This window comes from Anopheles merus, chromosome 2L (assembly GCF_017562075.2).
Source record: "Anopheles merus strain MAF chromosome 2L, AmerM5.1, whole genome shotgun sequence".
Lineage (NCBI taxonomy): Eukaryota > Metazoa > Arthropoda > Insecta > Diptera > Culicidae > Anopheles > Anopheles merus.
In genome coordinates, this window is record NC_054083.1 from 7,210,970 (window position 1) to 7,233,772 (window position 22,803).

Genomic DNA, 22,803 nt, shown 5'->3' on the forward strand with positions numbered 1-22,803 from the left:
ACTTTCCTAAGATTGGTGTTAAAAAGCACTTTAATTATTAATTTTATGTTGCTTATTTTGGCCCGTTTTGACAGCCATTTTGATGCGACGTTTAAACAGAGCAGCCATAGAAGAAAATTGACAGTATTGATGGTTATAGCGTAGGGTGCGAACTGGCTTACAAATATTTATTTTTCTCTTAAGTTAGGGCATTGTTTGTCGTAAAATTGGTGATATTAGGTACAAGAAAGATCATATTATGTGTCGACATACGCATTGTAGTGTTCTGATCAATTTTAAAAGAAATATTCAGCCAAATCCAAGGTGCGTTATTGTTCCGAGTTTCGGCAGGAGCCCACAGCATTGAGCTGTCAAAAATGAACATTTACTGTGTACAGGCGGTCCCCGAGATACGCGGTTTTCCAAATTTGACGAAAATTTGTGATATTTTGGCTGGAAATCAGGAAATTTGACTTACGCTGAAATTCGAGATACGGGGTATTTTGCTGCCGTTTTCGGTCCTCATTAACCGTGTATCTCGGGGACCGCCTGTACCTATTTTCGGTAGCATTTAAAGTGAAAAATAACTTGTTTATCGTGATTTTAAAATTCAAAACAATTTAGAATAAATTAAATTAGCATAAAATCTTTCATATACACCACTTTTTCATTGTTTTACTGTTCTGATTCCCTTAATCACAAAACCTGCCGAACCATTGGCTGACAGCAAAGCTGCCGAAAAAAAGCACAATTTTATTTGATATTTTGAAAAATACGAAATGAAATGGTGTGAAACTTTGTATGTGAATAACAAATAAGTACACTTTCACTACAAAATTGTGGTTTGTGAAATTTTTTACAACATTTGTGCAGAATTTCACGTTTTTAGCTACTCTGCCGAAAATAGGTACACTGCCGAAAACTGTACAGTTACCCTACTGTATCACGAGACGGGCCAACCCACAAACCCATAGTTTGAGTTTATTAAAATATTATTTTATTGAAAATGTGAATGAAAAATAACGTTCGTCACTTTGCCTTATGTTTTTGATTTTAAATATTCATTTATTTTACATGATTTCGATTTTGAAATAAACATGATATTTTTTATATACACAACATACCAAAATATGGGTATTCCAGTTATACGAAAGAAAATGTAAGTTTGGTGATGAACACGACGGTTAATTTTTATTACTCGAATAAAGGTTTCCCTACGCCCATAGTGATTTCCTATTGCAACCGTTTTCATTTTGTTCCCTCGCGTTCCTGATTCGCGTGAGCGTTTGATGTGGCTTTAGCTTAAGAATTTATTGGTCGCATACACACTACGAATGAACTACAAATGAGAAGAAAACTAGAGAAAAATTTATGCAATTTATGTTCAGGTTCTCCGTTACCGCTTTTTCGAGGTATGGTAACAGATGAATTGGAGACGTGGAATAATGATATAAATTTAAAACAATGGATAAAATAAACCAGACTTCACGCATACAACTTTTGGAAAGATAAAAAATATGTTTGTATTCAGAAGTCCGTATGACGAAGGGCAAAAAAATCTTACGATAACTAATGCATTTATTTACAGAAAAGGAACATAAATTTTAAAACATTATTTGTCTATTTTCTATATTTCTTCCCACATACCTCTTCAACATCGATGCGTCTGTCTGTCAACGTCTTCAAAATGAACACGGAGAATGAACACTTCGATTCCAACAAGCTGAGCGTTACTGAGCGAAGCCGCAGCTGCGTCCATAATATTTTTGTCTACAACCAGCCCTTGACAAGCGCGGTCGCGAGTACGGCGTGTTCGTTGTATGCCTGGTAAGAGCCGTAACGGCTGTTCTGTTGTTTTTGTTGTTTACCGTGTCGCCCGAAACCTGTTTTTGTACGTTCGAAACGTGTGCTCGTGAAACGTGTTAAGAATTGATCGTTTCCTCTTGTGCCTATAACCACATGGTCCAAGCGAAATTGTGTCTGCGGAACCTTTGCAAACCGTACCGTTCAAAGTATTATCTCCCACAGATCAGGGTACCGAGGAGATGCGGTTAGGTTAGCTGGGTGGAAGTGACAAGTGACGGCAGTGAACGGAGAATGGATGCGTTCCCTCCAATTTGATTCGTACGATCACCCTAGAGATTTGGATGGAAGAATAAATGTTAATTCTGCGTGGTGCTAGTGACAGTGGTGTGCTCTAGTGCTACTAGTCAGTTGTTGTTACGAAATAGTCGTCATGCAATAGTTGTAGCGAGCATCCGAATCCAAGTATCCGAATGCATCATAACAAAATAAAAGTGTTAATGTATGCAATATATTATCGTGCTGCAGTCCAATTGTGGCAACTTGTTCAAAATAACAAAAGTAACTTTGTTTAGCTACCAGCCTAAAAGATGCATGCTTGCTTCATAGAGCATGTTGACCCTATGACCCCCTCTACCCACCCGTAGTAGTAGTGCTTTTGGTATAATAAAAAATCTACAATTTCAATGATAATCAAACCAAGTGTACGCATTTGCCCTGATGAAGCGAGTGGACTGAAGAAAGGTCAAATATGCTGGCATCAATATGTTCCCGTGATACAGATGTGCTTATGATGCGAGTGTGTCTTCTTTTTCATAACGTGTTTGTCGTTAAATTTCAGCTCACTAATCCAGAGCGATTAATTTCCGTGGAATGCAGAGAAAGTACGTTGCTTCAACCAGAGCCACAAGAACATTAGCTTCTACAGATAAGCTATTGTTCTTAGAGTGATACAAAAACTGTTACTGATTTTTGTGTTTAGGTATGTAAAAAAAGTTAACTTTAGTGTTGCAAAACAACTAAGCTATTTTTAATGTTGAACTTGAGAATGGGTTTTAAAATATTATGCCATGTTTGGAGGCAGAATGAATTTAAATATTGAAATACGTCTACGGCAACACATTGCGCCACTACTGATGACATCATTTGTGATGACCTTTTAGTCAAAAATTAATTCCAGCACCAAACTCCTCATGAGCCAAAAATATGAAAAAAAAAAAACGTTTGAGCTAATTCAAGTGACTTATATCTTTCTTTTACTGTTTCCCCTTTTTGGTGTAATATTACCTTTAAAGTTCCTCCTATGTCTAGTCGATCATTTGAACGTGTATTTCGCTGTACAGCTGAGTTACTACCAATTGTTCAAATAACTCCATCGTAAGGTCGTAAGAGATGTTTTAGAATTTCAAACATCTGATTGTTTTTTGCTCGCAACTCATCGATTTTCGACGAATTTCGGGTTTAAAAACGGTTTTACCAGATGAATCTGAGAGAGTATTTCACCAGTTTCTCTATTTGATGTTTTGTCTGCCAGCATAATAACAAATGCAATTATTGTTTTAAAAGCTTCCTTTTTGATGAAAGCCGATGTTTTGAACATGCTAAGGCCGGTATTGTTCACCTGCACCGTGATAAAGCCGACAAATTACTTAACTTAACTTAACAACAACTTAACAACATTCCCATATTAGGTTCAACTATCGTATGAACCAAGTACCGCATCATTTCTCAAAACCTACAAAAATACAGCTATACAGCTCAAAATATAAAACAGTAGTAGCTGTCTGGTATGGTAACGTCCAGTAATCTGGATTCTGTTCCCTTAAAGTAAAATGATACTCAAAAATATATCTTTTTAAAGGTTGGCAGACAGTGAAGGTCTACGGTTGGTTAAACGTAGTCCGTTGTCAGACCTGTTGTCTGTTCATTGTGTGATACACTTTAAGGTTTCGAAACAGGTCACCAATACCTTTTCGTGGAATGGAAGGTGTAGAGAGTGGATATTCTCATTAGGAACAGGTATTCTGTTTTTGGTCACTCTTTCGTACTTTTTATCTTACTTTTTTAGGAAAAGTTTTTGGAATGGATAAAGGTACTGATAACTTTATATGGAAGCTTCTACCACATTTATTACACATTTGTATATAAATAATTGTATTGTAAAAACTTAACCACACTTAAACCGGCCTCATTTAAACCATCTAGATCGGGAGAGGTGTACTTTTAATTGTGTAATAAACTTTCTTATCGAAAACTCTGAGCAATCTCGTTTCGATCGGGTGCATGCTGCGTTGCAAACTGTGCACAAAGGACACAACCGGTTGCATTAAATTGCAGGTGGTCTGAGCTAAATGTTTGCACGCATATTATGCAACCTACCGCCAGGGATACGATCGACCTGTTTTCGTTGTTTTGTAATATATTTCTGGAGCACGCTGCAACCATCTGGTGATGTATGCACTCAATACTGCAAGTTATGTATCAGTTGACTTGTTGAACTAACATAAAACAAAACTTTAACTCTAACATAGGCACGTTTAACCTTTTACGTACTCGACACGAATAGTTTTCCACAAACAAATAGATCCGGTTTAGTATATAATACGTGTCCTAAAAGTGTCTGTTGATGTGGTAAAGGGAAATATGACACGAAATTCCCCCCTTGGAGAAGACTTACAGCGAAATGACTATAATGTTTAACACTCGCTGTTTTGGCTTACATTAATGCACTAAAAGCAGAGTTAGAAGTCAATTATTAATAAAAAGCTAAATTTTTAATGAAAAAATAAGGTATTTGTTTAATAAATTTTATGGGATAAAATTATTAAAAAACAACTCAAAAATTCCTCGTTGAACTTCATCTTGGGCGGCTTGTTGTCTTAAAATAGACAATGTGGATGAATTTTTATATCCAATACAGTAACAATGTAATCGAAACGACAGAGATGAAGTACCTTTTAGCCCTTCGTTAACTACGGTAATTTTTTTTTTCTCTATGTTACGTTGATTTACTGCAGACTACTAGTCAGAATATTTATTTGCTCAATATTTTAGCCTCCGAGCAATTCGCTTGGTGCAACTTTTAAGTGATACTGTATTAAAACATTAGCATAGCAGTGACTAAAGCTACTAGTTCCGTACAGTGCAGTGATGTCATGTCGTACGGGTAACGAACCTATGCACCAGTATTAGCCAATTGTAGACAAACCAATCATAGTAGGTTCGGACGGCGCATTTTTGCGGTAGCCTTGTTGAGCATTGTTGTACATTACTGATTGCGACAGCACTAAATCGCATCGTGAAACATGTGCTTAAATGTCTTAAAAAAACTAGCACATAACTATAACTTTACGATTTTTAATAATTTTAATAATTCTGCCAACCACTGATTATTAGGTGCTAAAGGTTCATCGTAAAAACTTAGAGCACAAAACTTGCAATTATAGAGTTACATAACTTTCTTCAATATCATCATTCTATGTAGACCTCTCGCATGCTCTCATATAGAAAGTTACTGGAGTTTATTTACTCAAATGCATTGTATCTACCATACGTAAACAGAATGACACACAAACTAAGAAATGTACTCCCCTCTTGACGCTCATTAACGCCACGTGTTTTACCGGCCTGTTGACTAAACTAGGCTACCGTAGGCAAATATATCAGAAAATCGCTCTGTTACTAGTGATCATCTGCAAAGAAAATAAAACAAAGGACTATAAGATTATTTTTACAATATTTTTTGACAATATGCCAAAGAAATTTTTCTAATTAAATACGAACTAAGATAAATAATTGAAAGTACTTTAAACAATTAGCTAGATTAACTGAGTTAAGTGATCAAATAATTCATTAATTTACTGAAGTCTAAGATCACTGAATCGAACGATTTTTCTTTCTTCACCTCTCATGTGAAACAATGAATGATTTCCTCAATTTTCATTTCCAATTCTGAACGTGTTTCCTCTCCGTCAGTAAACCCATTCTTAAGTTTTTCGCTTGACCTCTCGCCGAAAACGTTTCCTGCACCAGTGGTTCCCGCTAGCTCTCAGACGATGGTGTTTATTTTTCCCTCTCCTAAAATGTGGCACCTTATTCGAGATTTCTGAAGCGGCAACTTGTATGTGACATGGGCGATTTCAAGCCGGCCTTTGGGTATGTAATGGTTCTCAGCAACGCCACCAAGGTAAAAAGCGACGCACACCATCACAACCACTCACAAAGAGGCAAAGAGGGACAAGAAAGAAAAAAAACTACACATTAAATGCAACCGACGGACCGGCCGCTTGCTTGTACCCCATGGAGCATAATTATGCTGACCGCATCGCAAGACGCCTGTAGAACGTGGAAGGAAATGACCACCGTTGCTTGACGACTTGAGGGCTCTCGGTGCTGCGCTTGTGAGTAAAAAGCAAAGGGGCCAAAATACGGTCGTTCGTATGCGTGCATGGTCGCGAGTGAAAGGAATGAAAGCTGTGCACCCCAAGAAGAGGAAAAAACAATACACACCATGTGTGGTGTTGTTTGTGTGAAGATTTTGATTTTTATTTTTCCTCAAAGACAATCAACCCTGCACACAAAGGGAACCCTAGCGCCAGCAGTGGTGACCCTCGATTTAGGTAATTCCCATCGCAAGTACGCACATACTAAGTACGCATCGAATCTCCCGCACCTGGGATTGCTCCTATTTTTATGCGAACAGGCCGTGTCATGGCGAGACTTGAACGATCATACAAAACACACACACACACATCGAGCAACATCGAGCTGCTCGGTAGCTACCCTTGCTCATTTTGGTTCCTTCGTTACATCCTTCGTTACAATCGATCTTATGCTGACAACAATAGCCGACGTCAACAAGGGGTTCTTCAAAAGACAACAGAGCGAATAGCTCAAGTTGGCTAGTGAATTTATAGCATTTTCTGCTCCGCTGAAAAGCATGATGATCACGATACGCTGGGCAGGAAGTGGACGAAGAACGTTGTCGAGATGTACGAATAATAAGACACTGGTACGAGAACTAGCTTAAAAGCCGAAGGCTTAGTACGAAAAGTCCGATCGCTGTTTATGATTGTGGAGAATTACACTGGTCACCAGACCCGCGACCCGGGAATCAGAGGACCACGCGAATCAGCTGCAAGCACTACAGTGAACGCATTTGCATAATGTGTGGAAAATGTAATATACGACGGATCATTACTAAATTGTGATTGCTGGTATAATGCTGCGCTGAGCAGTTTTTGCCGGTTTGATGGAAGTATGCTTCTATCTTGATGAGCTGTATAATTTTCTGAACATTTTATAACGCAGAACGATGGGACTACTGCACATGCATATTCATGATTTTCACTATGTTACTGGTCATTTCATTACCGAAGCGCTTTGTTTGATTTGTCAACGAAACAAAAACTAAAGAGGATTTTTAACTTGATATATTTTTTTTATTTTCTTTAACGCACTTGATTTGTTTTCTTAAGCAAATGCGCCAAGTTTGTATTAAACGATTAACAATACTGAAACAAACCATGATAATCAATCGCCTATACCTTTGCCATGATGTTTCTCTTCTACTTTACATCTGATTGTAACGAAATTTCCTACACAAAGATCTGCTTCGAGACGCGCGTACGTTTGTAACACGAGAATTAAAAATAGCACACCGTCGTCTTAGACCAACAACAACACCATAGGGAAATAGGGTTCCGAATGAAAATGGAAACCGTCGTACTCTCCTTTCGGTGATTTCTTCCTTTCAGCCAACGCCGTATCCGGTGGTAAACATAGTTGTGGTAAGCCTTAGCCTATGCTGTTGCGGTTAGTCCCAAAACGTGCCAAAGTTGAACGACCCAATCCCCTCGGCGTGTTTCAGGCACTGCAACAAGAGATTCAAATGCCCGAAATGCTTCCCCTTTCAGTGGCTAAAATCGTCTGCGACGACAAGGCTCTACCACTTTTTTTTGCTCAATTAAAGACAACTAAAAGATCAAATTCAGCCAATAAGTAATGCCGCAACTATACAAGGCCGTTAGATTAACGAAAATCGAACGACCCATATTTAACGCATAGCACATTTTCATCCGGCCGGCGGAAGTTTTACTTCCGGTGTTGTGCATCCTTTCCGCGATGGAAACTTCCTGCTATTTACCTTGCTAAGTAATCCATCAGCCGAATGAATGGAATACATGCCCATATCCTGCTTTTACGAAAGTTGTTATTTTTGATAGCAAACTATAATTAAATATTTCAATCAAATTATTGTTATCTGCAAATACCATTGGACCCGATTTTGTCCAAGGAGTTCTAAAATCCAAAAGCACATTTGAAGTAAATTTCGCTCCTGAAAATCTTAAGCATCGTATAAGAGAAACGCAAGCAATACCCTGCTACATTCAATTGTGATTAATATTTGGCTTATGAAAGAGTTGTTTTAATCAAACGCAGCAATGGCACCATGACATGGAATAACAATACTGATACAATATGTTGGGCATGATAACGGTTTCAGTTACCATATGTAAGTTATGATATTTTTTTTAATTCAGTAGAAACTGATAAAATTGGACGATTGATTAAAAAATTGTCAATTAAATTTATAGTATAACAATAGTGTTGGTAAGCTTTACCGTTTCTAGCGATCATCTGTGTGACAGCCTTTTCGGTCGTCCGTATGATCATTCAATGTCATCGTTCCAAAGTTACAGACCATCGTTACAAATGGTCATTTCTGAACGCATGACACAGATTTCCTGTCCCCGATCACCATTGGACAGATGACAGATCGTTGTCATCTGTACCGTCATCAAAGTTTGGGCTCGTTGGACGGGTCCCTAATCAATAGTGCTTTTCCTTTTTGATCTATCTTCCTTAGTAGGCGGTTTAAATTTTGCGGTCATCCGATGTCAATCAAGCGTTTCCTGTGATGGAAGTTCAGCCATGTGTACGTTTCAAAGCTTCAATGCTGTGCTTTAAACGCTCAGTTATGCAATCCAAACAACAATACGCACTGTTAATGGAATGCTGGGTCGATCAACAAACCAGTCCCCACTTTGCCAGTTTTGCCAAAACGGCGCCAAACTGTGATGATGTTACGCACAATAGTTTCACTTGTGCATTAGGTCGATTGTCTGTCGTTGCGAGCATTATTGCGTAACCTGTGTGCAGAAGCTCGCCAACCTTGACGCTCCAACAGCAGCAGCATTGAGATGTATATACTTGCGGAGATAGTGCGATAAGAATCACAAGGTATCATGTGCATGCATGCAGTTTGCGTGCACCGTGTGGGAATACTTTGGACAATCTGGATATGGAACCTAGTAGCACACCGTCAACACAAATGAAGGTTTCCACAGAATCATCAGCGAAGTCTCAAAACTGAGGACGAGTTTCAATATGCTTGTCCGGTTTTGTTGGTTTTCGCTCATGAACAACATCCCCACATCAATACTGGCGGCTAGAACTGGTCCTAAACACGTTTCATTGATGGTAGTAGAAGTGACATTTCAATCGACCTTGGAGACGGAGAGTTTATGTTTAGGCTTGGCTGGTACGGTACATTCCATTCTTCCACGCTTCCATAGCTGTCCAGTCCATAAATAAAGGTATAGTTGTTTTTGTGAAGTGATGTACTAATGGTCTCAATGTGAAAACCCCGTAATGTGTATTCGAATGTGTACTGATGCGAGCGAATGTAGTAAGGAGCGAAACATTTTTGTCTTTGCGGGGTCTTTTTAAACCTGTAGCCATTTACAACGCATATTTAAATAAAGACAACAAAAGCGTACCTTATTAGAAAGTACCTTCTTTCTTAACCCTAATCCATTGAATCTGAATCAAACAATTTGCGATGCTTTTATATTGTCAAAAGCAAAACAAACGATACAAAAGATTACAGATTGCATCAATAAAACGTGTATGCTTATTCAAAAAAGATAACGCGCATGCACACAGCAACTGCACAGGCTACGTTAGATGCATTGTGGATGCATTGTGCGACGTGTAGCGATCGCTTCAATCATTAGACTGCTACCATTCCATTTCGTCAACTTTCACCGATGTTGCTGGCCGTTATGGGTGTTTGCAGTTGCCAACGGGGTGTCCATCCGTTTGCAAAAGGGCATTTCTTATTAGGTCGTTTATCCATCGGGAATGAAAGTTTCGTTTATGTCGCCGTCTGTCTGGCCTTGATTGACGGTAGAGTTTCTTAAGTACGTTCCAAGTGTATCGTTGGTTGTAAACGTCCATTTGTGGCTTCATTTCCCTATCCTGACTTTTACCGCGATCTAAGCAAAAAAGAACGCATACAACATTTGCAAATCATACGCCAAATGTTGTAAATTTGTCACTAAAAATACAAAAGCATGTAGTGTAGTGTTTTGCCACTATTGTTTTGCACATTCATATGTTTTTTTACATATGTATGTACTTCAACACGGTATGATTCCGTAAGATTATTACTACACTAATGCTGAATTAACGAAAGACGATGAATGCTATTGGCAAATCCACGGTCTACGCTCACCGGCGATGCAATCGAGCTTTAGTTTTAGATACATTCCACCGTTCCGTTTGAAGTACGTTCCGTAGCAGGTTTAGTTCCCTTTCCATTCGGCCGCTCTCTGCCACCACTTTTGATTTTCTATCATCTAACACCTTTATGGTTGTGTCTGGAACTGCAAGTTCAACGCAAACGCGAAAGAGAAAGTAAACCCTGGAGAGTGTGCAGTGCACTTTCCTACCAGGCAACATTGAAGCTGATCCCAGGCCTGTCACACGAAACGTTTCCTGTTTTATCGCACTACTTACATCTAGGAAGACTGTGAAACTGGCTACTACCAAGAGACACATTGAATTGTGGTTTTGTTGCTGTCCCATTCATCAGTATCCATGGCGGAAAGATATGGAAGTGATTTATAAGTTTCGGAGGCGGAAGAATATGTTTTTGTGTTTGCATGCTTCACTGAACTTAAAAATACAGATTATTTAGCCTCGCAAGCTGGATTTTTCAACTGCGTAGATAAAACAATTTTCCGGTGTGTTAGTTTTTTTTACGTCGAGAAATATGAAAAGTATTAAGTGCTAATTAGCTTTTTAGTGTAGAGAAGTGGAATCATTCATATATTATAGATAATAGTTACTTTTATACACAGAATGTTTATTTGAGAACGCAAAATACAATGTCTCAAGCAATCTCTACATTCTAGAGTCTAGACCATCAGCAATGCTATTGTATAGCATAGCGCCGTTTTGCCGCGTCGGGCATACTCTCGGTTGGGCATACAGTTTCGTAACAAGCGAACCTTTGCACAACTTTTGACGGTCGGCCAATCGACAGGCAGACCTTTCACATAATATCGATGGGATAGTTTCAAGAACGTATGCAATAATGCATGCAGATTGGTTAATAGTTCCATTCTACTAGCAGACGTAGGTGTGCGTTGGATGTGCAATTAAGATGCTATTGTTTCTCTGCATGAAGTTTTCCCGCCTGCATCGCCATATACAAGTTGCTTCTTTTCAAGCGTTCCAGCGCTGTAGCAAGTGTGCAAAGTTCAGCAGCCCAGGGGCGCTCACAGTGACCTATCCTTCACGCATGAGAGAATGTTGCTCGTGTGTGTTTTTGTTGTTTTTTTTTTATACCGTGAACTGATCCATGATGTAGAAAGGGAAAACTTAACATGAAGAAAGATCTCCATCGACTACCTATCTACAATTTATCTAAGAACTCATTTCTGTTGTTAAGTTGATGCATATTTCATAAACATATTTTCGAGTGCTGCATAGATTGTGCTTTTATGAATATTTAAGATTTCTCTTAAAACAAACACCGAGAAACCATTCTACGAAACAGTTACGAGGTAATCGCTTCATATATTAGTAACTTTCAACACAAAACTATGGTGTAATTTTTCCGTGTAATGTTTACAACAGATTTATTGCACTCGTAAACAAAAGTGCCGCTAGCGCATATTAAAACTTCCGACCATGCCTTGATTGACTAAGACCAACCCTACGGTCAAAAGGTCGAACGTAAATAAAATGCTTTTATGTAAAGTTTGTCCACTTTCTTTTACTACGAACCGGCTTGAACAAAAAAATCCAACATAACGGGTGGCCAACGTACACTTTACGGGTGTAAGTAAAAGTAATCTCACAACCTGAATCGTACACTCATTATGTTTCAACAATAAAAGGAAGGGAAAATTATCTTCTTTTTTTGGCAAATTTTACCCCATCCTCTCTGCATCCAAGCGTACAGCAAAACAAAATGTCTTTGAGGTGGTGAAAATTTCGAGCGCAATTAGACAACGATTCAAAGTTCACGGCAGGCAAGGGGCTTTATGGAAGAAAGGACGGAAGTGGAGGATTGTTATTCCCACAAATTGTTAACCTCATCCGAGATCGATCATTTCATATCTGTTGATCAGAGAAATTCTGATCCATCAGTGATAAATGATTAAAGATAGCCGAAATGAATGAAAATTTTGACACAATTCTGAGACACTTTCGACATATCAATAAGTTCCAAAAAAGCTGTGTGAACATTTCATTTTGAAACTCCATAATACTATCAGATAAGTTGTACCAGTGATCTTCTAACGGTTTGAGTTATAACATTGGTTCAAGTTCATGTCTCACGGTTAGTCTCTATGGACAGAAACCAAGTACTATCAAACGTACCTGCCTCTGGTGCCAAAACAGCTTCGTTGACAATCCCTAACGGGTTCGTGATCACGCGTAACAGTTGGATTCAATCGTGGCACACCTTATGCGTTACACGGCGTGATCGTGCTCAGGGTTAGCACTGAATGATCGTGATCGAACAACACGGGATCGTTTTCACGGGAAGTTTATTTTTTTATTAGCTTCTACTGTTAGCTTCACTGTGTCATGTCCACTGTGCTGACTGACCGTATTACTCGCTGTCAAGTGGAGTGTAACGATAACAATTGCAACGTACCTGCCAACCCACCCACATTAATTGTGACGATTTTAAACGCCTATTCAGTAACCACTCCGTTCTGCTGGAATGCTTTTTTATCGAATTCTTTTTCCTTTCTTTTTTTGACTGGACAGACAGTTTTATGATGTGCCTTTTTTAACATACATCGTAGCTAACTTCGCAAATCTGTTGGTGTTTCTATGATGATTAACCGCTCTTAGGAAAGAATTTAACGTTTTGGAAATAATTTCAATTTACTCTCTATTTGATGGTAGTATACAGATCCACTTTACGCCAATTGTAAGGGATCAATATTTATGCTTATGCTTTATAAAGAGTCTCTATAACAATTCACACAATCAGCCAAGACAAAAGTTCTACTTCCTTAACAACTTTCTAAGAATAAACGAAGCATAGTTTAATCGAAGAAAATCACAGTTTCGCTTACTAACCATTCCAACGGGAACGCTCACCGAATGGTAATATCTGCCTATATCAGTTCCAGTGGATCGTTTACTATGGCTTCATGCATATTTATTACGGTTTGTCAATTAAATGTCTACCGACGTCCAGGAGCTCTTGGATTTTGATCAATGATACTTCATCGACGTCTGGCATGATTAAGCGTTTCATTTCTTTCCAATAGTTAGCCTATGTAGCACCCGCACCAGTTTGTCACAGCATAGGCTCATCACGGTAGCAGGGCCTTGATGTATTGTACACGTGGTTACAGCATTGTTCAACAGTCTGAGCGGCGCATTTGGGGCCAACTTTCTTCCATCCAGCTCCATACACCTTGCTTATATACGCCCAAGGAGACATCGCGGAAAGCTCTCACCTCTTTGATTTTTTTTTTGTTATTGTAGCATAGACTCATTCATTTTCCGTTTTCCAAGTTCCAACGCGTACGAAGGTATTGATTTAAACAATTAGCATACCACCACCTGTACGGGGGCTGCTTGCTTGTACTTCGCTGCTCACGACTTTCACATTTCACCCCAAAGGAGTAGTAGAAAAAAGATCACCAGCAGTTCACCAGCACCAAGCGAGTGTCCGAGCCAATGGAGAGATCCTGGAGCCAATTGTAGTACTGTGAAGATGGTTCCACATGCGCACCACTCGTACCGAAATCGCTCAAAGGTCTTAAATTACGGCTCACGTTACCATTGTCGGTGCCTTTTGTTATGTCCAGCGTACTTTCTAAACTGTGCGAGACGCCTCAAACGCCTATCACTTCCTCCGGGAAACTCGGCATGTGGGCTGTTGTAATGCAGTTTCCCACTTGTCGTTCGGATTTCTCGTTCGCATCCGATATCTAGTGTCCTATCACTCCCTAAGTGTGCTTATCAACGCTCCAAGAAATTGGCCCTCCAGGCAGCATCATTACATGCCACTAGCGAGTACAGCGATCGACACCGGCAACCGATGAAAAGCATCACTTGCTGGGTAATCAATCTTTTGAAAGATCAATTTTAGGTGATCAAGTATCGGAGTGTATCAAAGAAGAAAGCGCAGTGAAGGGATGCTACAATTGTACATCATTTGTGATTGCCGTCAATTGGCTATTGATGCTGCTGATGTTGTATTTAGTGTTAGTTTCCTTGACAGTTGCGTACAATACATTGTTTACAAACATGAAGACGGGTTAGTCCAATTTACTGCAAACTACTGACATATCCCTAAGCATTAACGTTTATTTGATCGGTACTGTCATGTAGGTCACTTCAGTAAACATGTTCTGCAATCGATGGCGCAGGAATGCAATCGGTATCATTTGATGTCTGATCCGAGGCGTAATAGTACATTACACCCTAGACACTGGCTAGTAATTATAGGAAACAACACGCAAATGCATTGCTGTCAGGAAGAGCTTCGGCAGGAAGAGCTTCGGCAGGAAGAGCTCATACCTTGCAAAGTAATAGTAGTAGGAGAGCTGTCGATTTCATTACTTCACCGTACGTACGAGGTGGTGATATGATCGCATGTACATTATCACTGCTGCATGATTTGCGGAAAGCGGTAGGGGAAGGAATTTAAACTATGTCACACCATGACCAATGTAGGCGCAAAACATTGAAAATGTGTTTTACTATGTTCGCGTACATATGCATGAAACTGTACTCTGAGTAAATATTTTATTGCGACCCAGAAAAGGATGCATTGCTCTTTGTCCTAGCATGTTAAACTGAACTTCTTTTTTTGCTTCAGTTTTACATGTGTACGTGCATGGGGTTGGATGAGAACGAACTTTTTATCCGCGCCAATTAGGTCATTGTCTGGAAAAGTGAAATTGAATTTATAATGCATGGTGTTGCGTTCACATTTTCGTTTTCAATGTTCACGATGCGCTCTACGTTGCAAACTACAATCAACGTATGCATCCATCGGCAGCAAAATGTATGATATTTTTAGTTAAAGCTAGCAAACTATATACGAACAAATCCTATATCACAAATGCAATAACCGATCCAACTGTTATGGAATAAAATTACGTCAAATATAGAAACTTAGACTATCTTCCAACAGCAACGATTTTTTCATCTACGCAGTATTATATCATTGCTTTAGCTATGGGGCAACTTTCTCCGATTTGTGTGCATAGGAGGCCGTTCACATTAAAGTTGAGCCATGGAATTGACATTGGGGCACATGGATCGCTCCCGTCATGGTACGTGGTTAATCAGTCGATGATCGATCGGCCCACGGAACCTCTTTGCATCCGTTCAAACCGGCATATCCCCGGAAGCAGATAAACTAGAGTGTCGGAAGTGGCTATGCATGAAACTATGCAGCTAATAAGAAAATTACGCCACGAACAAATCAAAACGATCAAAAATTGTCACACGCCATCTGCTGAGTACAGTTTTCGTTCTCTAAAATTTTTATTACATCTTTTATTCAAAATGTGTACATTCAACTTGCATTATTTCCTGCTTTGGTGTGATTCATGCTTTCGTTGTTAATTTCAACTTAAACAGAAGTTGCTATATTCCATTCAGGTTAAGAACAAAAACTTCTCCAGCTGCGCACAGGCAGTGTTTGCGCAAAGGGAATGGATCCGTTAGCATGGCCGTTGAAAGATGATAATGGATTAAGCAATGCCACTTTTTCACTTAAATCGACCAAACACTTCGTGAAGTATCGTGCAGCGTGTTGCGTGCATGCAGTGTACGATCCAGTATGGTAAGCTGATCCAAGATCCGTCCAAGCTAAACTCACCAGAATGGCTGGAAATGACTTTACCAGTGAGGTGTAAAGGCGTATTATAGGGAGTATGGGGAAGGGAAAGCGAAAGGTACAAGCTTCTCCTATAACAAATGTAACGAATCGATTTGTCTAACGCATGTCTACACATTAACTTTCTCTGTATTTTGTTCAGCAAAAAAGCAAAAATAAAAGAAACATTGCGGAAGGGCCAATTGAATCTGAGCTCGAGATTGAATCACGTAAAAATAAAAAAATGTTTGTATATAAAATATATCCGTTTGTATTCTATGTTCATGTAATACAGTAGATTTCATATGGTTTCACTATATAAATCAATATAACAGCTTACGCAGTTAAAATCGACCAGCTCTAATAGCAATTCTGTGACTAACAAAACCCATTAAGGTGGAAGTTACTGTTTTTAATCTCTTCATCATATGCGTGAACAGTTGAATCACACGTTGCTGCTAGCTTTGACTTGTCATATCAGCTCTTTCGCTTGATTTGATTAAATTCAAGGAGACAAGCAGAGATAGTCTAAATTTTGGAGATTCTTCTGGTGCCTTTGTCCAAGGCTCGAGTCCAAGACGGACTCGAAACAAAATAAGCATGCTCAAAATAAGGCAATCATTTAACATTTATCCAGCACCAATTAAGGCACATACTTGAAACAATGTTGAATGATCATATAAAGACTGATGTGATGCGTATGAAGTTTGTAGTCAAGGAAAGAGGTAAATCCAAGTCAAGATGTTATCTGTGAATGGAACAACAATTGAATCCAGTGCCTTAGTTAACCTGTGACCTCTTTAATTTAGACCATGCAAACACGATAACGGTTATCGTTATTCCGACCACGAAGCGATTTTGACATGATGAAAAGTGTTCACGATGTCATTTTCCAAAAGTTGTTAATCAATCTTAAAGGATTCAATATTATTTATTACAATAATAGTTAGCAACGTTTCCGCGTTCAACGACTTCTTGCACATTGAGAGATCCTAATCGATATACCACTTTTTATCTTCATTTCAGGTCATCTGCTGGTGTCGAGACATTAACCCCGCCAATTTACTACATCCGCAGAGTGTGACTGTGTGCAGTATTGCAAACTCACCGTGATCTTTGGCCGGCAATCATCAACATTCCGTTAACAGATCTCTTTCAACATGGGGTGCGACTGTGAATCATGCATAGCAAAAACGCTACTATCCGTATTCAATTTTCTATTCTTTGTAAGTACATGTAGCGCGATCGTTTAAATATGCACTGGAAACGACCACTAGGAACGATGAACGCATCATTTCGAGCTGATAAAGCTTACCAATATACTAATGATTTTTATCGAACGATATTTTAGGTCCTAGGAACGATTGTGCTCGGTGTGGGCGTATGGCTAGCCACAGATAAAACATCGTTTATAGCGTTACTGAAAATGGTCGAAAACGATCAGCTCGAGGTAAGTAAATCGTAGCACCTTTCACTACTCGCACTGCCAATTGCAATGCCTGAACGGAATACAAAATTTGTCAGACACGACACGCCTGGCGTTCTATGGCGCTGCGTCATCGGTCACACACAGTTGTATTAATTCGTTAATTTAAATTCAGCGTTTGCTCGATGCACGCACCGTTTCGAAACATTACTGGTGTATCTTTACTTTTTTTTCATTCTATGCATGCCCTTGCGGACACTATATAAGACTTCAAAGAAGACTATATTTTTTCGCTCAGTGATTAATTGCCCTTCGATGCTAAAACGCATTGCATCGCCGAGTGTAGCTGAGAGGTGCAATATAACTTCTAACGTTTGTCGAATCGAATTTGCATCCGGTGTGCGTTGGCGTTTTGAGCTAAAGTCATAGAAACGTAGGCAAAACTAAGTAGGAATGGGCTGATAGTGGGAGCGGTAGTGACACTAAATTACAATCATAAATTATTCTTGTTTATTAGTCGGTTCTAACAGCATCGACTGCATTAAATTTTAAAAGTGAAATACTAAAGTAATTTAAAGTAAATAAGCTTACAATCGTAATTTTTACATTTTAACTATATGCAAAGTTACTTACTATAGTTGTTACTACGGCATAACAGTAGTTAATACGAAGCAAGCGAGGTCATTGACATCGCCACATGCCACATTCGAATAGTAGGTGGACTTGCACTATTTGCCGTCAAGACATTCGGACACATAATTGCATGGTGAATTATAAATTCATTCGTAGCAATCGCATGCAGAAACTTTATGATGGCCAGGGTTTCTTTACGTCTAGACATGGCAACTTATCATCAATTTTAAATCATACGTTGACGGCGCCTATCGCCTGATTGAGAGACGAAGAATTCATTACAGCACCTCAATGCAACAAAGTAAAAAAGGGAGTTTCTATAAGCAAGATAAATCTTTTCTTTTGTAATGAGAATTTCATTTTAGTTTGGATGATGAAATTTACTAAAATACATTAAATATATCACAGTACAAAGTTTATTATATTCCGTCGACAATCGTTGATCATAATACTGTCACATCATCTATACTCTGCTCATAGAAGAAAAAATTGATGCCCGTTAACATTCACGCATGCAAACGCATCTACCCATCATCTACAGAGGGGTCTAATTTGTACAAACATCAGTCACACTCGGAGCTGTTGCAACACGGCTTACATGTGTACGATTAAGTGACACATTGTTTGTTAATTAAATAAACGAGACATGCGTCTTGCATATGCCCACACCGTTGCCTCGGGATCACATTGAAGATCGTACGTGGGATGAGAAATCTGTGACTAACGTGCTACAGAGGTGTTTATGGTTAGTAATACAAGTTATCTTATCACTTTCTTCCTTTTCGTTAACAGCATTTTACGCAACCGGCAGTTATAGAGCAGCTAGCTTATCTGCTGATTGTAATCGGATCGGTAATGTTCTTCCTCAGCTTCCTCGGATATTGTGGAGCGATACGCGAAAGCCAGTGCCTTCTAACAACGGTATGTAAACAGAAGAATGCGGATTGTAGATAAGGAGATTTTAAACGACTACCAAAATGGTCACCCCGTCCAATAGGTTCATCCCTTTAAACGGTTTATGGTCCATCCTATAAGGCCATTCTTCTCCTGTAATATAGTGTGTACTTATCGTGTTCGAAAAGACACATATCGTGTTTTTACAACCAGCTATTTCATCCACTGTTCTGCATTTAACCTTTGGGCGGGACACGTTATTAGTTTGGTAAATGTTCCGTTTATGTCGCGTTTTGTTACTCTGAGTACACTATTTTACATTTCAAGTATCACTTTTGTCATGCTCAAGCAAAAATAAATCAGCTTTTAATGATAATTTTCCGGTAAGAAACAATTTTAAAAACTCATCAGATCTTATGCGAAATAGGACCATTAAACAGTTTTTCTTCTAGTTAAACGTTAACGTTTTTAATGCTATTAATACCTAGCAAGTGATTCCTCGTAACCGTATTAATGAGTAAGGTTAATGAAAGGTTCAGTTTAATATACTTCAAGCATGGCCCATCATTTTTAGCATCATGCTCGACAATTGGGCATTGAATAGTTAGTTGATCTGATCGTTATGTGTTTTGGGCTCTACGACCCACTTATGTTAGGTAATAGACGCTCTCGTGCAATGAGTGTCTATTGGCATTCGTTTCATAGTCCGGTAGCGTCCAATGTGTTACGGTTTTGTAATGTTGAAAACGAAAGTAGTGGATGGCAGTAGTTAAAGTTTCTTTGCCGACGATTCTCTTTTTTTGTATTTGTTGTATATGCATCGTTGCGCACACATGGCTTTACGTCATGTGCAAATGATGGCCTCATAGATAGAAGATACGGCTGGTATAGCAGCATCCACTAACGATGATGAGTCAATTTTACATTTATTAAGCCTTTCTTAAGGAGTGAGTGAAGTATAACATGTGTGTATGTGTGGCCTTTCTTAAGGAGTGAGTGAAGTATATAATGTGTGTATGTGTGTGTGTGTTTTTTTAATCTATACGTTTCACCAGTTTTGTTTTCACTCGCACACCACACACACATAATTTAATTTGAATGTTATAATATACTCAATAATTTAAACGTAATCAGTTATGCAAAGGGTAAAACGTTCATTACATAATTTAATATACTTTCCCCTAATAGTAACAGGAGCAGAGTAATAATAATAGTTTGCTTCCTTTCCGTGCTTTTTATGACTGATTGGTCTACCCCATAGCTGAAGAGCACATGAGATTTGATCCCATGACGGGCATGTTGTTAAATCACACACTTTACGGCTGTGCCACGGAATCAACATGTGCAGATAAATAATAGTCATAGTGTTTTCTAAACAAATTGTTTTTCTACTATCCATCCCACAGTACGGCCTATTTTTGCTGGTAATTCTAGTAGCAGAGGTGACGGCCTTTGGACTAGCAGCAGCGTACAAGGATCGTGCGCGAACAGAAACCAAAAACTACCTCCAGACCACGATCTCAAATTACTACACCAGCAACGATCGTAACCAAACCGATGCAGTGACGTTAATGTGGAACTATATGATGTCGGAACTGCATTGCTGCGGCGTTGACGATTACCGAGACTTTGCACGGTCTGAGAAGTGGAACGAAAGCAAACGGGATAAGATTATACCGACGGCTTGCTGTGTACAAACGTCCCTATTCCAGCCGCAAGACAAAAACTGTCCCTTCTCGCCAACCGATTCGAATAGCTACTTTAAAAAGGTGTGTGTGTGTGTTTATGTGTGTGTGTGCGTGTGTGTGTGTGTGTTTTTACCGTTTTACAACAATGGCTAATGTATTGTTTCTTCACCTCTTTCAGGGATGCTATAATGCGCTAATAGACTGGATCATGTACAACCGCAACCTGGTCATCATTGTTGCCATAGGAGTTGGATTAACGCAGCTGTTGGCGATTTTCCTGTCCTTCTGTTTGTGTAAATCGATTGAAAAGTATCGAGGAATGCGATTGTAGGTTTGCATCGTGAAGCGAAGCACGATGCTGAAGTACAACATCATCATCATCACCATCACCATCATCGTCACATTCTTGCATCACGGACCAGGCAGTGCCTCACTGAATTATTTTCATAAACAACGGAAAAGTGCACTTTTGACGACAAAGAAAGTTAACAAGAAGAACGATTTTTTTTGCGATTACTCCTTTGTTTACATACAGAAGGAATCTAGAAGGAATCTCTTGGAAACCTTTAACATTAAGGCGAGTCTCCGAACAGCATAGTTTCATTGAACGTGTTTGTTCATGTTCAAGGTGGGTTGTCAATTAATTTGCAACCATTACAGTAATTACAGCCCGTGTGGATCGGTACGAACAGAAAATTAATAAACGATTTATCGATTTGTTTCGCCCAAGCCATTATTAGATGCAGATGCACATCTTTACGGCGAATTTCGACTAGAGCTATAATTTAATTCATATTTACTTTTTCTCTATTTCCATTCTTCCTCGTATCTAATGCAATAATTTGTTTCTCAAATTCCTTCCTTTGTTAAGTTACGTGTTTTTAAGAAATGAAAAGTAAAATATAACGATTTATCATAAGAAAAACATAGTAGTTTTGAGTATTTATTTATTTTAGTATTTTGGGTTTTTTTATAATGCGATGCAGAAAAACGTGATCATTGTAATTGAAAGTTTTATTTTCATTGTCAGAATATGAAAATGTCAACTATTCCATATATTATTTATTTTCGTTGTGAGAATATGAAAATGTCAACAACTAACCAAAACTATTTTCATATTCCATTTTTGTTTCTATTATTATAAAAACCCGTCTGTTATATCAGAAACCGCATCTCCAGATATTCATAAATGCTTTAATTCTTCCGACAAATCTTTGAACGAACTGTCACAACTAGGCTGATATTATCATCAATAACTAATAATTCAAATGTGTTGTTCTCTTTTACTCTTTTACTAATCTTTTCTCTATTAAATCTTTGGAAATTAAAGATATCATACAATGATTACTAAACTAATGCTTGAGCAAGTTATATTAAACAAGTAATATTATTGACAGTAATAGACTAATATTTGTTCAAGTCTGGACCCCTAAACCCCTTCTTCCAAACGATGGTTTTGTACTGCTTATGTTAACTCATAGCAGGACAGGCAGCATTTCATGAGCCGGTACGCCTTTCTATTATTTGGCTCTGTGCGTTCTACGGTTACCATAAACTATTTGTAAATAGTTGAAAATAAGTTAATAACCGCAATGAGGGTGACCTGGTGGTCTATTCGATGGGCGTGACAGATGTAACAAGGCCAGAAGATATCGATTTCGATCCGAATTGTCCCGTCATGACAAGAACTGATCTTCCGGCTTCATAGTACTTACGGAAATTTGTATAATAAAACGTTCTTTTTCGTCCGCCCTAAACAAATTATTCAGTCTGTAAAGAGCTGACTATCCATGATTTATGACTTAGCCGATAACAATACTGTGTTTGAACGGTCATATATTTTTAGCTATGAATTGTACAGGTATACCTTGAAACCAGTTAAAAGCTACACTACATACAAATTAGAAGATTAGTTACAAATTTAGTTAGGAACCTTGTATCTTTTTGAATTTGCATTCTACAGTTTTATAATCGAAACCTTCACAATTAAAGGAAAGAAACTTATCGGCAGACAATTCATGATCACAAACAACAAATAACCATTAATCCGATGAGCCATATTTGCACAATCAAAATATTGATTACCAAACAATATAATTTATTGCTCGATATCATGTACTATCAGGATCATCTAACGACAACTGTTCAAGTGTGTCAGATAATAGACCAGCCTTTACCAATATTTTGTCAAATATTGAGCGGCTCACTCTTCTTAATCTAATCTT

At 38.6% G+C, this 22,803-nt stretch overlaps 1 protein-coding gene across 2 annotated transcripts; it reads left to right on the forward strand.

Moving 5' to 3' along the window:
- Positions 1 to 1,713: 1,713 nt before the first annotated feature.
- Positions 1,714 to 21,498, forward strand: LOC121592111 (tetraspanin-9). 2 transcript variants are annotated; one of them, XM_041913404.1, is made up of 7 exons: positions 1,714 to 1,806; positions 2,624 to 2,764; positions 16,964 to 17,163; positions 17,289 to 17,387; positions 18,789 to 18,917; positions 20,297 to 20,659; positions 20,757 to 21,498. In XM_041913404.1, exons 3-7 carry the CDS (start codon positions 17,098 to 17,100, stop codon positions 20,907 to 20,909), a joined length of 810 nt encoding a protein of 269 aa, XP_041769338.1. In that variant the 5' UTR covers positions 1,714 to 1,806; positions 2,624 to 2,764; positions 16,964 to 17,097; the 3' UTR covers positions 20,910 to 21,498. The 2 variants fall into 2 exon arrangements, with proteins under 2 accessions (XP_041769338.1, XP_041769339.1); XM_041913405.1 differs by lacking the exon at positions 2,624 to 2,764 and having other exon boundaries at positions 1,743 to 1,806.
- Positions 21,499 to 22,803: the final 1,305 nt, after the last annotated feature.